The 13,348-nt window shown below is 65.3% G+C and overlaps 1 protein-coding gene across 3 annotated transcripts in view; it reads left to right on the forward strand.

Annotated features, from left to right (window-relative positions):
• Window positions 1-10,910, forward strand: part of CELSR1 (cadherin EGF LAG seven-pass G-type receptor 1) — a 103,579-nt gene extending 92,669 nt beyond the window's left edge. For 2 of the 3 annotated variants that reach the window (XM_037049322.1, XM_037049336.1), the window contains exons 25-35: window positions 1,557-1,731; window positions 3,698-3,810; window positions 4,092-4,171; window positions 5,088-5,214; window positions 5,840-5,965; window positions 6,349-6,443; window positions 6,572-6,675; window positions 6,872-7,021; window positions 7,359-7,592; window positions 7,946-8,207; window positions 8,826-10,910. In XM_037049322.1, coding sequence (XP_036905217.1) covers window positions 1,557-1,731; window positions 3,698-3,810; window positions 4,092-4,171; window positions 5,088-5,214; window positions 5,840-5,965; window positions 6,349-6,443; window positions 6,572-6,675; window positions 6,872-7,021; window positions 7,359-7,592; window positions 7,946-8,207; window positions 8,826-8,850 — 1,491 coding nt within the window. In that variant the 3' untranslated portion in view covers window positions 8,851-10,910. The remainder of the gene's footprint in view (window positions 1-1,556; window positions 1,732-3,697; window positions 3,811-4,091; window positions 4,172-5,087; window positions 5,215-5,839; window positions 5,966-6,348; window positions 6,444-6,571; window positions 6,676-6,871; window positions 7,022-7,358; window positions 7,593-7,945; window positions 8,208-8,825) is intronic. The other variant, XM_037049327.1, reaches the window with a different exon arrangement.
• Window positions 10,911-13,348: the final 2,438 nt, after the last annotated feature.

Genomic DNA, 13,348 nt, shown 5'->3' on the forward strand with positions numbered 1-13,348 from the left:
TCCAGAGACCAGGGGAGGTCGAGCTGGTGGCCACAGCGACCTGGGAAGTGGGGCAGGGACCACTTTGGAGGGGGGTTCCCAGCCCCGCTGAGAAGACGGGAAGAGAAAAGCCGGAGGAAGGAGGGAGGTCGGTGGCTTTGGCAGTCCCCAGCCGGTTTTCCATTTCACAGAGGATTTTAAAAGTACAGGTGCCACGGCGCGGCGAGGGGGGCGGGGTGGAGGTCTCTGAGAAGGAACCGCAGGCCCCCGGAGGAAGTGGAACGAGACGAGGTGGAACTTGGTCTCGGTCAGGGCCACCGCCTCCGTGGCTCTCCCTCCTCCTCAGCTGTAAGTGGGACCCTCGGGACCCTCCAGAGGGCAGGTGGGCCATCCTGCCCGGGAGGCAGAGAGAGGCGGGGTATGGAGGGGGACCACTTCCGAGGGCTGGGCCACACCAATGACCTTGGTGGCTTCTTGGCCACGACACTGGGAGCACCTGGCCAGACCCAGAAGACAGCCCCGTAAGCCTGGCGGTGACAGGTCCCTCCGTCCCCCTGCACCCAGCCAGGCGAGTCAGGCACTTCCACCTGCGCACGGGCCTTATCCGTGCATCAGACCGGTGGTGGCTCTAAGCCTCAGACTCACTCCCAAACCCTTCCAGTGTGTGCCTTTGGTGGTCTCCACGGGGAGCGGGCTGCAGAGCTGGGTGGGGAGGACCAGGGTAGGAGATGGAGCCCCGCCCCCCAGCGCCGCCTCCCAGAGGGAGAGCGCCACAGCTGGCGCAGGCGCCCTCCGGCCCCCGAAGCGCTAACCGGAGCCCACCCGCCCGGCCCTGGCCTGCAGTTCTGTTTCTCTCCTGCTCGCCTCCCGCCTGTGCTATGTTTGGGGAATGTTACTCCATGGTGGTCCCCCGGTCACCTCCGACCGGGATTTTGTTTCTGGAGAGAACGTGGCCCGTCGAGGTTCACGTGGCAGCGGGGCATCTGTGTTCTCAGCGAGACGGCTCTTGGGGCTCCCCACGGGGCCACCTGACCTGGCTCCACTGTGAGTCACGGTGGTGGCCCTCTCACTGTTCCCTCCTTCCTGTGTCTGTTGGGATCCGAGTGTCTCCCGGGTGCGGACCCTGAGACCCAGGTGTTGGGCTGATGGGGCAGCAGAAGGGACTGGAGACCTGCCCGAGGGTCAGGGCTGGCAGGCCAGGGCCACGACCGTGGTGTGGGGCCCTCAGTCTGAGCAGGCCCCTCCGCAACATTCAACTTGAGATGAGGTGCTGGTGGCAATATTGGACCGGGACGGGAAAGCGTGAATTTGCAGCTCCTACTGAGGTCACGGAGGCTCCGCCTCCCACTCGTCCCCGTGGGGCTGAGGCGGCGACCCCGTTCCACACAGGGACACTGTGTTCCTCACGGGGGTGGCGCTCAGCCACCGTCGGGCAAACCGAACACAAAAGCCAATCAACTCGATGGCCTTGCTCAGCCCGAAGGCCCTCCCCAGGGGCCCTCCCCCCCGCGCCCGGGCCCTCCGCCTGCCGTGTAGGGCGGGGCCCGGGCCGGAGCTGAGCGGCCCCTGTCCCGCAGTTCCTGTGCACGGTGATCGCCATCGCCCTGCACTACGTGTACATGAGCGCCTTCGCCTGGACCTTCGTGGAGAGCCTGCACGTCTACCGCATGCTGACCGAGGCGCGCAACATCGACGCCGGGCCCATGCGGTTCTACTACGTTGTGGGCTGGGGCATCCCGGCCATCGTCACAGGTGAGGGCCAGGGCCGGGGACCCCCCACCAGTGGGGGCCTGTGTGGATGAGCCAGCAGCCCTGGGCCCAGGCGGGAGAGCTCTCCGGCCTCCCCTCCTGTTGCCCCAGCTCAACCTGCCCTGCCGCACAGAGGAGGCCCCAGCCCTGCACACTCGCTGCTCACAGGGGTGGGGTCATTCAGTGCCCACTGCGGGGACCTGTCCTCTATTGAGTGTGAGCCCCTTGAGGGCTGGATTTGGGTCTCCTCGCCACATCTCCCTCCGAACACCTCTCACTAAGCACCAGCAGGTCGGGGTTTGCGTCCTGTTGGGAGAGACCCACACTTGGTTCTTGAGGGCCCGACGCCCTCCCCCTCAGCAGGCCTTGGGTCCGAGGGTCCTGACACACAGTCTGAGGCTATAGGTGGTGGGAGGAGAGGGGGTGCTTGCCGCCCCAAGTCCTGCCCGCCACTCCCTGGGGCCAGAGCCGGGCAGGTCATGTCCATCGTGGTTCTCTCAGAAGCCTCCCGACCGGTGGTCTCTATGTCTGGTCCCACCCGGCCAGCCTGGGCAGGGCTGTTCAGATGTGACTTCTCACCCTGTCCTCTGAGGGTCCCTGCGAGGCCGCTGTCACCCTCGTACAGAGCTGCTGAGGCGGGGCCAGGGCGGGCAGGGCCGCCTCCCTCCCCACAGCACCCCCCCGCCAGACCGACAGATGGGACGTGGCAGACACACTGCGCCGCCCGTTTCCTTGTCAGTCCGTGAGGGAGGCGGTGGAGTCCCGCGGTCCCCAAGTCCCAGAGACCTGGAGGCACAAGGCTGAGGGCCGAGCAGGGGCGGAGACTTGGGAGGTCCCCCCGACCCCCATGTGCCGAAACCCCTGGGCCTGAGGACCTGGCTGCGCCCGGAGCTCAGGCCCAGTCAGCGCACCGCTGTCCCTGGGTCTCGTTTAATGACTAAGTTCAGCTCAGAATCCACAAAGTCGCATTTTATTCGCATCAAGTCCTATGACCAGAACCAGAGAAGTGCAACCAGTCATTTGCTAGCCTTAGAAAGGGGACGTTGGCGTTCTGCTCCCGGTCTTCCGCGCCCCAGGTGAACTCGGCCCTGGTGTCTGGTCTGCACCGTCCCCTGTGGCCAGCTGGCCGTCCACAGCCCCAGGGCCATGGGTGGGCCTGCGTCTCTGCTGCGTCAGTCCCTGGCGGTGCCTCCAGGGTGGCCCCGGGGCCCAGTGCAGGGAGGCACATGCTGGCGGGCAGTTCTGCAGCTCAAGGGCAGGTGTCAGTTTGCTGGGGCTGCGGGACCCAGGACCGTAAACTGGGGGCTTAGGAAACCAGACGGGTACGGCCTGGAGGCCAGAATCAGGCCCAGGTGTGGCGGGCAGCCCCACGGGGACCCCACGAGGCAGGGTGGCCACGCCTGTGGACACCAGAGCAGAAGTGCCTGTCCCAGCCTGGGCACCCCAACATCCATGGGAAGAAGGGGGCGGGGCCCGGGGAGGTCGCAGGGAGGGTCATACAGGTCATACCTGCCCCCTTCTCAGCAAGGCCTGTGTCGGACCCCGAGGCTCACCTGACGGCCCAGGACCCAAGGACCGGGCCCTCCTGCAGCTCGTGCCCAGTCGTTAGAAACTGTGGCCGAGGCGTAGAAATCACGGGCACCTCCTTACCTGTACAGCGCTCGTCGGGGAAGAGTGGTTTCTGGGCTGTGAGGGGGGGTCTGTGTGTGTGTCCCCCTCACGGGCACCCCGGTCTCCTGGTACCTTGGCTTGTCCTGTCCCCCTCGGCAGCCCTGGCCTGCTGAGCCCCCCGCGTCTGCCCCACCGCACGGCCAGGGTGGACCCATGATCTGACTTTGCTCTGAAGACACCTGGGCCTTGTCACATCCCAGCGCTTTGTCTTGGGCGCTGGGGCCCCGGGTCCTGCCCGCATGGGGTGGCAACGTCGCTGTGGGTGCCCCGGCTGCCCTCACCCTTCTCTGATGGCCAGGACTCGCGGTGGGCCTGGACCCCCAGGGCTACGGGAACCCCGACTTCTGCTGGCTGTCCCTCCGAGACACCCTGATCTGGAGCTTTGCTGGGCCCATCGGGACGGTCATAACTGTGAGTACGGCGGTGGGGCCTGGAGGACATGGCAAGCCAGCTCCGCTGAGCAGCCGGGGCAGGGGGCGGGGACGGCTGGTGTCACCCTGATGGGGCAGTGTTCTCAGACCTCTGGATCCCCGGTTCCGGGGCACATCCTCGAGAGAGGCCGGTGCCCGGCCCCAGGGGTCCCGTGTGGGCAAGCGGGGGTCACACACAGGCAGAAACGCTCGAACGTGTTGGCCCTGCAAGTCTGTTGTGACAACACAGACGAGCGGGTCCCCGACTGTTTGTGTTTTCAGGTCAACACGGTCCTGTTTATTCTGTCAGCAAAAGTCTCCTGCCAAGGGAAGCGCCACTACTATGAAAGAAGGGGGGTCGTGTAAGTCGGAGCTGATGCTGGCGGACGGGCGGGCGGGACCCGAGGCGCAGAGCCCTGGGCAGGGCCTGTCCCCGCCGCGAGCCAGGCCCCCGGCTGCTCCCAGACCAGCTGCGGCCGCGTCAGGGACCGCTGGCACCTCGCATCTCGCATCGGGGGGACTGAGGTCAGCCCGACCGTGGGGCTGACAGGCCACTGTGGGAGAGGCGGCCACGTCTGGACGCCATCAGGGCGGAGTGGCGTCGGGTCTGAGTGGTGTGCGGACCCTGGGGGAGGGGCAGGGAGGCTCACGGCCGCGGGCACCAGGCCTGGGGACAGCGGCCTGGGCTGGGGCGGGGACACATTGAGGTGCAGGGGTGTGTAGCATGGACAGTTGCCGCTGAGGGCAGGGGGCGGGGGGGCTTTAGCAGTGACACCTGGGCTGCATCCTCCTCACCTGGGACGGCATGGCCGTGGCAACCGATGCGGCCAGAGGGGGGCGGACCGCAGCGCCTGGGCGGGGAGCCTGGGTGATGCTGCAGCCCCAGGGAGGGAGGGAGGAGCTCCCAGCAGAATGAGGGCCCAGCACAGGGAACCCGCAGTGTTCTGGGGTGCAGAGGGGACCGACTCACAAAAAAAGGCCTCGGAGGGTGGAGCAGGGCATCGGGAGAGCTGGGCAAGGAGTCCTGGTCCCAAGAAAGACTCGGGGAGATGGCATGGCAACCGCGGCTGGGTGCTGGTGCTGGAGCCGGGAGGCGGGAGAAGGGGCGGCGCACAGGAGGGGTGTTGGTCCTCAGAGAAGAGAGGGTCAGGGAAGGGAAGGCCAGCAGGCGGGTGGGCGGGTGGACAGACGGGCGGATGGGCGAGTGGGTGGCTGGACCAGTGAGTGGCTGGTGGGGAGGAGGACCGGAATCAGGCCAGTGCCTGCCCTCGCCCCCAGCTCCCTGCTGAGGACCTCCCTCCTCCTGCTGCTGCTCGTCAGCGCCACCTGGCTGCTGGGGCTGCTGGCCGTGAACAGCGACGTGCTCACCTTCCACTACCTTTTCGCCGTCTTCAGCTGCTTACAGGTGAGCGACCTGGGGGTGGTCTGCATGGGCCAGCCCAGGGAGGGCGGTCCTGGGTCCCCGGTGCTGCCTCCTCTGACAGGCCTGGACCCTGCGGGGCCGGGAGGGTTCCCAGGGAGATCCTGGCCCCAGCGTGCAGGCCGCATCCCGGCTCTGGGGCAGGACCAGCAGGCCGCACTGAGGCTGCGGTTCCAGAGCCACCTCAGTGGGTTCAGCCTACCGCACATAGTCCCTCCCGCAAAGGAGCCTGTTGTCCCAGACTCGGCCCTGCTCAGAGCCATCGGGGCCCTTTCCTGGTCGCCAGGGCTCAGCCAGCGCAGGGCCTTCTCCCCTCCCCTGGCATAAGTCCTCCGCGTGTCCCCAGGAGGGGTGCTGGCCACTGACTGTTCACACCAAGGGCTCCCCAGGAAGATGGTTAGAGGTGATCTGGGGACTCCAGGGGGATCCCACCGCCTGGGATGGGCCCTGCAGTCCCCGGATCCAGTAACCCTGGCCAGGCTCCCTGGGGAAGCAGGGCCCCCCCGCAGGGGGAGGCTGAGCCCAGGGGCCTTGCCCATCTGTGCTCTGCACCCCAGCCCCTGCTGGCTGCTGCCCTGACCCGCGCCCCCCTCCCCCCCCACCCCCGCAGGGCCTCTTCGTCCTCCTGTTCCACTGCGTGTTCAACAGGGAGGTCCGCAAGCACCTGAAGGGGGCGCTCTCCGGGAAGAAGCCTCACCCGGACGACTCGGCCACCACGAGGGCCACCCTGCTGACGGTAGGGGGCGCCCAGGGCTGCCCACAGGCCTGGGGGCCGAGCTGCGTGCTCACCAGGGGCCTGTGCAGGGCTGCGGACCCAGCGGGAGACATAGCTCCGAGCTGTCTGTGTCCCTCACAAAGGGTTGGGCTGTCCCCAGAGTGTGGTGTCCAGCCTGGCCAGATGGGGTGTGTCATGGTCACAGCCTGCTTTTCAGGGTCTCAGGAGGCCAGGACCCTGACCAGAAGCAGTGGCTGAGGGCGGGAGGCGCCCCCCTGTCCCGAGCAAGGCGGCTGCACTCCGTACCCGGCGGGCGCTGTGAGGGTCCCGCACTGGGCTTGCTGTGGGAACAGGGCCACCCTCTGTTTTGGCGGCCTCGGCTCACGATACCCACGCCCCCCTAGCGTTCCCTCAACTGCCACAGCACCTACAGCGAAGAGCCGCACATCCTGCGCACGGCCCTGGGCGAGTCCACCGCCTCGCTGGACAGCACCCTCAGGTGGGCCCGGCTGCCGCCCTCACTGTCTCTCGGGCGGGGGGGGGGGGGTCAGCTCTCGTCGCCTGCGCCCACACAGCATGTGGCCCCCTGGACAGGGGTGCTGAGCCCACCCTCCCCGTCCTCCCTAGGGACGAAGTGGGCCAGAAGCTGAGCGTGTCCTCTGGGCCAGCGAGGGGCGGCTCCGGGGAGCCCGACTCGTCCTTCCTCCCCAGGAGCACCAAGAAGCCCCACGGTAGGTGTGCTCCGGGGGGCCCCTGTCAGCCTGGGGGTCGTGGGTGAGGGCTCCTCTCGGCTCTCGTCTGTCCCCCAGAGCACGTGCAGCTGAAGGGGCCTGACCTCCGCTCGGTGCCCCAGACCCAGGTGGCCCTGGCCCGCCTCAGGCAGGAAGCGCCCCCATCCGGCCTGAGCCCCGTACCCTGCCCTTACAGGCCATGACTCGGACTCCGACAGCGAGCTGTCCTTGGATGAGCAGAGCAGCTCGTATGCCTCTTCCCACTCGTCGGACAGTGAGGACGACGGCGTGGGGGCCGAGGACAAATGGGACCCGGCCCAGGGCCCTGTCCACAGCACCCCCAAAGGTGAGGGAGCAGGTGCCCCGGGGACGGGACAGGGACAGTGGACGGGGCCCTCCCCCACCACCAAGTGCAGGCAGGGCAGCCTTGGGGGCTCTCTGGGGGCGCTTACTGCCAGGACCCACCAAGGTGTGCCCCGGGGGCCGCAGAGGTGCCAGGGGTTGGCTGCAGGGGGAGATTGCAGCTGCACCCCACAGTCGTGCCTTCACTGTCTGAGTCTGGGTGTACCCCTGGAGGGTCCGGGCCGCTCAGGGTGCATGCTCCCCGGTGGAGGGACAGTTGGGAACTTCTCGGTGGGGGGTGGGGGGCTCTCTGCTTGCTGATGGTGGCCTTCGTGCTGCAGCGGACACTGTGCCCAGTCACGTCCCTCCCGACTGGCCGGACGGGAGCCTGCAGGGCAGTGACAGTGAGGAGGCCGGCGAGAAGCCACCCTTGAGGGTGGAGACCAAGGTCAGCGTGGAGCTTCACCTGAACCAGCAGGGCAACCACTGCCTCGAGCGCCCCCCTGAAGGGGAGAGGGGCAGCCCACCCAGGCCTGCGGGCGCACCCCCCACGCAGCCCCCGGAGCAGAGGAAAGGTGCCTCTGGGTGGCCAGGGCCTGCTGTCCCAAAAGCCCCTGGTCCTGAGAGAGAGGGGGGTGGAGGCGAGGCCAGGGGGATGGGGCGGGGCTTGCTGGGTGGGGTGGGGCCAGATGGGGCAGGGCGGGGCCTGCCAGATGTGGGTGGGGTAGGGTAGGGTGGGGTAGGGTGGGGTGGGGCCCTGGCAGGCGGAAGTGGCCTCCTGGCCTCACCACCTGGAGCGGAGACTCACAGGCAGGCCCAGGTGGGCACAGGGCTTCGGGGACCTGCAGGAATCGTCTCCCCCCCATGCCAAGTCCACGGCAGCCAGTGGGTCAGCCTGACCGTCACCCTCGCAATGCCCGCCTCCCAGGCATCTTGAAAAACAAAGTCACTTACCCGCCACCGCTGATGGAGAAGACCCTGAGGTCGCGGCTCCGGGAGAAGCTGGCCGAGTGTGAGCAGAGCCCGGCGTCCTCACGGTCGTCCTCCCTGGGCTCCAGCGACGGGGTCCACGGCCCCGACGGTGCCATCACTGTGAAGAACCCGTGGCGGGAGCCAGGGCGTGAGCACCTCAACGGGGTGGCCATGAACGTGCGTGCCGGGAGCGCCCAGGCCCACGGCTCTGACTCAGAGTGAGTAGTCGCCGGAGGGCGGCCGGTTGGCCTTCCATTCTCACCCCAGGGTCAGTGGTCAGCAGCCTGAGCACCGCGGCAGAGACTTAGGGCGCCCAGGCAGAGGGGGCACAGGGGCCTGGGGGCTGCCGCGGGGTGGGGTACCTCGGTGGGAGGGGCCCCAGCAAAAGGCTCCAGTGGAGAAACAGAGCAGAAGCGTTGTGCCCCATTCTGTAGTTGGGGGGACTGAGGGTCAGGGGATGCCAGGCCACAGACAGGCTTGCTGACCTGCCCCTCGGCCCCACCCTTCTATGGACCCTAAGGGAGGGGCAGAGTGGGCGCCTTCCTAATGAGTGAAGTGTGAGTTTGGGTCCCAACCTTGCCACACGTGCTGCGGTGCCGGGCGCTCAGACGGGCCCAGCGGTCAGGGTGCAGGCCCGGCCACCCGTCTCCTGCCCCCTTCTGGGTAGCTTTCTACACATGGGCTTGCATTCCCGGGAGCCCCCGGGGAGCCCTGGTCCCTGGAGTCGGAGGTGCTGCCCCTACGTGACTTGGTACCTGGCCCGGCCCTGGGCTTCCTGGGGGCAGAGGCCACCTTGCTGACCCTCCACCTGCCTGGTGGCTTCTTCCCACGCACAGAGGCAGTAACGAAACTTCAATTTGAACCATCAGGAAACCGTGAGACCAGCCCTCAGCTCTGCCCAGGCTTCTGGGCTGCGTCGTGGTGCCCTTGGACTGTGGAGCCTGAGGGGCCACCACTCTGACAGCGAAGCAGGTCCTGGGGGTCTCTGAAGTGGCAGCCCCATGCCTGGCGTGACCCGAAGTCCAGGCCTGACCCCTGGGCTGCTCCAGAGGCTCGGGGCCATCAACGCTGTGACTCAAAGTGCCAAAGGCCACAGGCATGAGGAGGCGCAGACTCCCGACCCGGCACAGCTATTTCCTCAGACTGCAGATGGAGCCGAAACCGGGCGCTGGCCTCACCAGGGGAGGGCTCAGCACCAGAGCTAGTGGGGCCAAGCTGGCCGGGCTTGCCGGGGCCTGGGGACACCAGACACAGACCGAGGAGCAGAGCCCGGCCCCCGTGTGGGCATCTCCCTACGGTCGGGGCCCCCAGCCAACGGGCTGCACTGAGCAGCCCCTTAGGAAGGCACGCCACGTCCCCCACGGGGCAGGCGTAGGAGGTGCTTTCCTGTGTCTGATGGGACTGTGAGGAGGCAGAGACCGTCTGCATTTCGTGTCTGTACTGACTGCTGGCACCCGTGCAGTGGTCTCGCGGTGTTTTCTGCACAGGGAAGAGGGCACCGTTGTCCTTGAACCTGCCGTGTGCCGATGCACTTGGCGTTCCAGCAAGTCCAGGGCGGGGGTGCTGGGAAAGAAACTGGACCGGAGCCGTAGCAGAGGTCCCTCGGCCGCTTCCCCTGCTGAGCAAGGAGCCTCGGGCGTCCCCTGCGCAGCCCAAGTTCACTGCGTGTCTGTGGCTGGGAGGTTGGCTCTCCACTCCCACCAGCTTCGGCCTCTGTGGATCTGAGATGGGGCGCTCTGGCCTGCGCAGGACTCGAGGGACCCTGCCGAGGTTGGCGTAGAATGCAGGCGTCACACGGCGGGGACTGTCCCGCCGGTCCTTCCCTGGCTGCGCCCCTTGCTCATTTGTGACGAGCTGGGTCTAGGCCCTGCGGGGCCTCCGGGGGCCCCCTTCCCAAGGACCAGGTTCTGCAGGTGGGGACTCCATTGTCTCTCTGCTCCCGGTCTCTGAGGCGTTTTCAACCGTTCACACATGTCCCTGATTCACAAGGAGGTATGAGGTCTTCCAGGGTGTCACATTCCTTCCTGCCAACTCCCGGCTCTTTGAGCCTCCAAGGATCTCCAGGCAGCCTGGGCTGCGCCCCCTCCCCAGTCTGACCAATTACTTCATTTTGCTTCAAATGGCCAATTGTGCAAAGGGACAAAGCCACCGCCACCCTTTCAGTGGTTACTGAGCTGTTTTTGGAAACTCACACCAAGGACCAGCTGTGACTGTCCCATTGTGGGCAGTCGGCCCAGCACGGCCCGAGGGGCTGTGGAACGAGGCCCGGAGTTATTCAGATACGTTTTATTTCAGTGTTTTCTTTGTGGTTCAAATCAGGGGCCCAAGTAAATGCTCAGCGCAGCTGCTTCCAAGTAGGAGCCTCACTCTGTTCGGGTGAAAACCCAGTGAGATGCAGAGATTTCCACCTCCCGCCCCGTGTCGTTCTGATGAAAATGTGAGCAGGGTCCCCACCGTGGGAGTGGAGACACGTGCCTGAGCCTGGTCGGGGGCCGCCGAGTGCAGCGATGAAACGACACCCCAGGTCTCCTGCCTGATAAATTATGAATGTGCCTTGTCAGGTGCGCGGCCTCCTGAAGGTGCGGAAAGGTGAGGCCTCATCGTCCGCCACCCGTGGGACGGCGTCTTCCAAGTACAAGCAGGTTTTCGTATTTTTGAGTCTTGGAACTCTCCATTTCCATGGGTTGTGCCTCTTGAAGTGTAGTTTTTAATTGGATAGACTTGCTACCAAAAAAACAGTGGTCAGTTTTATGAAGACAGGAAAGACGTAAACCTATTTTTGTGACAAGACTCTAAGAGATCAGACACTGGAGGTTTTTTGTTTTGTTTTTTTTTAAAGAAAATGTATATTTATTAATGTTCAGAACACTGGAATTACATCACAAATGAGAAAATGTCTACAATAAATTAAGATTTTTGGATTTGTGCCTCTGCGGGGCTGGTCTCCCCACCCCCTCCCTCCTAGGGCTGCCGGGACGGACCGGACGCTGACGGCGAGGGTGGGAACTCTCTATTCTCCTCTGGGGGGTTCCTGAGAGCTTTAAATTTACATCCTGCACCCAGCTGGAGATTCTTGGCCAGTGTTTTTATTTCGGTGTTTTTCCCCTGCACCGCCGTCTCTTTCCTGTCCTGGAGGCCAGGGACACAGTTGTTACACCTTTGATGCTGCCTCCCCGACCCTGAGGCTCTTTTCATGTTTTTCTGTTTCTCAGTCTTTTTAAAATAATTAAAAAATTTATTTTCAGAGAGAGGGGAAGGGAGAAATGGAGAGAAACATCAACGTGTGGTTGCCTCTCATGCGCCCCCTACTGGGGACCTGGCCTGCAACCCAGACATGTGCCCTGACTGGGAATCAAACCAGCGACCTTTCGGTTCGCAACCGGTGCTCAATCCACTGAGCCACGCCAGCGAGGGCTCTTTTTCAGATGTTCTCATTTCTAGTAACCAGTCTGCATGTTCACTGATGCGTCCCTCCGCCCCCTACTCTGTTGAGCCCACCCGGAATATCTGACTTCAGATATCACCAGCGTGAGTCCTGAAACCTCCACTGGGCGCTTTTTGTAATTGTCATTCCCCTGCTGAGGACTCCGGTTCTCCGTGCGGTTATAGAGTCTTCACCTGCGTGGGCCCCAGCTCCCACAGCCGCTTTCAAGCCTGACCATCTGAACACCTGGGGCTTCCTGGGGCGGAAGTCGCGTCATCTTGCTTGGCTTTTTCCTGGCTCCTCTTACCTCGCTCGACTCCGAGCCCTCGGCCGGCATCCTGAGCGCTGTGAGACTCGGTCATTGGAACCCTCTGGCAGGTGCCATCTCTGTCCGTTTCAGAAGCAAACCGCTGGTCAGGTTTGGACCACAGGCTTGGCCTCGCCTTCCCTGAGCCGAGGCTTCAGCGTTGGCTCAGCGTCCAGCTGAGCTCCCGGGGTGAGGTCCGCTGGCAGGCCTGGGGCTCACTGAGTCTGGGGCGGAGTGGTTTCGGGTCCTAGTTCTGTTCTTGAAGCCTCTGATAAGCTGCTCTGGGTCTGCTTCGTAGGCCCCGATTTGGGGGTAAGCCCACATACACAGAAACAATGGGGTCCACTCCTGCAGCCGTCCTCCCCCCACCCCGACTTGCCTCACGTGCACTCCGGGGGTCCCCTGTCTTGGCTCTTCGGTCCAGAGGCGGGGCTGCTCCAGGGTGCTAGCCACGTGCGCTGTCACCCACTTCCACCCAACGGGCCACGCTTGGGGGAAATTAGAACAAAGGGAAGCAAACTGAGTCCCCCCACTGTACAGCCTACAGGGCCCCCCTTTCCCAGGCCTCCCTTGGAGGCCACCCCGGATGCTGGCCACATAGCCACAGAATGCGGGAAGAAGAAAAGGGAAGCCCCCCAATACCTCCCCCCACAGGTCACTTAAGTTTGGTGCTTCCCCACCCACCCACTGACGTTTGCTGGGCAGAGGGGTTGCTCTCAACCCTGAAGCCCTGCTCACTGGGAAGATGAGGACGGACCCGAGGGGCCCCTGGCAGAGGGGGAGCGTCAGCGGGGCTGGGAGTCTGTGTGTGGACACTGTGTGCCCCCCCTCAGACACTCCGCTGCGGCCTCGCAGGCCCAGACCAAACCAGCTCCGTAGCTCGGCCCGCACACCGGCACAATGCCGAGAACCGGCAACCCCAGAAACGGCCCAGCCTCCCGGCCCGGCTGCAGGGGCGCCGGCTGCCTCAGGGGTCGCAGCTGTGAGGCCACTCCCCTCTCCGCAGACCCGGGGCACTGAGAGGCCTCGGCTCGCTCCCCGGGACATGGATGCCGGCGGAAGACAGGCCAGGGTTTGGCGCTGGTGGGGGCCCAGGGAAGGCGCCTTGCAGGTGCAGTTCTAGGGTCTCTCACTAGAAGACTCCAGAAATGGGGGTGGGGGGTACGGGCAACCCTTTCTTTGCATCAGCCCCGAGCCGGGGATCCCGTGCCCCGGTTTCGGCCCCAGCCCCTCCAGTCTGCCCAGGGTGTCCCGAGGACCACCTGCGGGCCTCACCCGGGAGGCTGCAGGCCCCAGCAATGCGTTTGGCCCGAAGGCGCCCCCTGGCGGACAGCAGCTGCTATTGCTCTCTGAGCAGCGCCCAGCCGGCCGTCTGTGGGGCAGTGAGGCCACGGTGCCCATCGGAGGGCAGGCGGCACTGCCAGCTGTGAGAATGCCCAGCACCACCCACGGTGGAGATCCGGAGGGCCTGGGGGCACTGGCAGGCCTGTGCCCCCTCTTTCCAGCGTGCTCCACTGGCTGACCTGGCAGGTGGGGGGCCAGAGCCCTCCTAGGCTGGAAGGGCGCCACCCCCACTCTCGGCAGCACCGCCCTCCCCCCCCCCCCCCCGCCTGCTACTCTGAAGGTTG

Source organism: Sturnira hondurensis, unplaced genomic scaffold, assembly GCF_014824575.4.
Source record: "Sturnira hondurensis isolate 20B ecotype Veracruz unplaced genomic scaffold, ASM1482457v3 Scaffold0000780, whole genome shotgun sequence".
Classification (NCBI taxonomy): Eukaryota; Metazoa; Chordata; class Mammalia; order Chiroptera; family Phyllostomidae; genus Sturnira; species Sturnira hondurensis.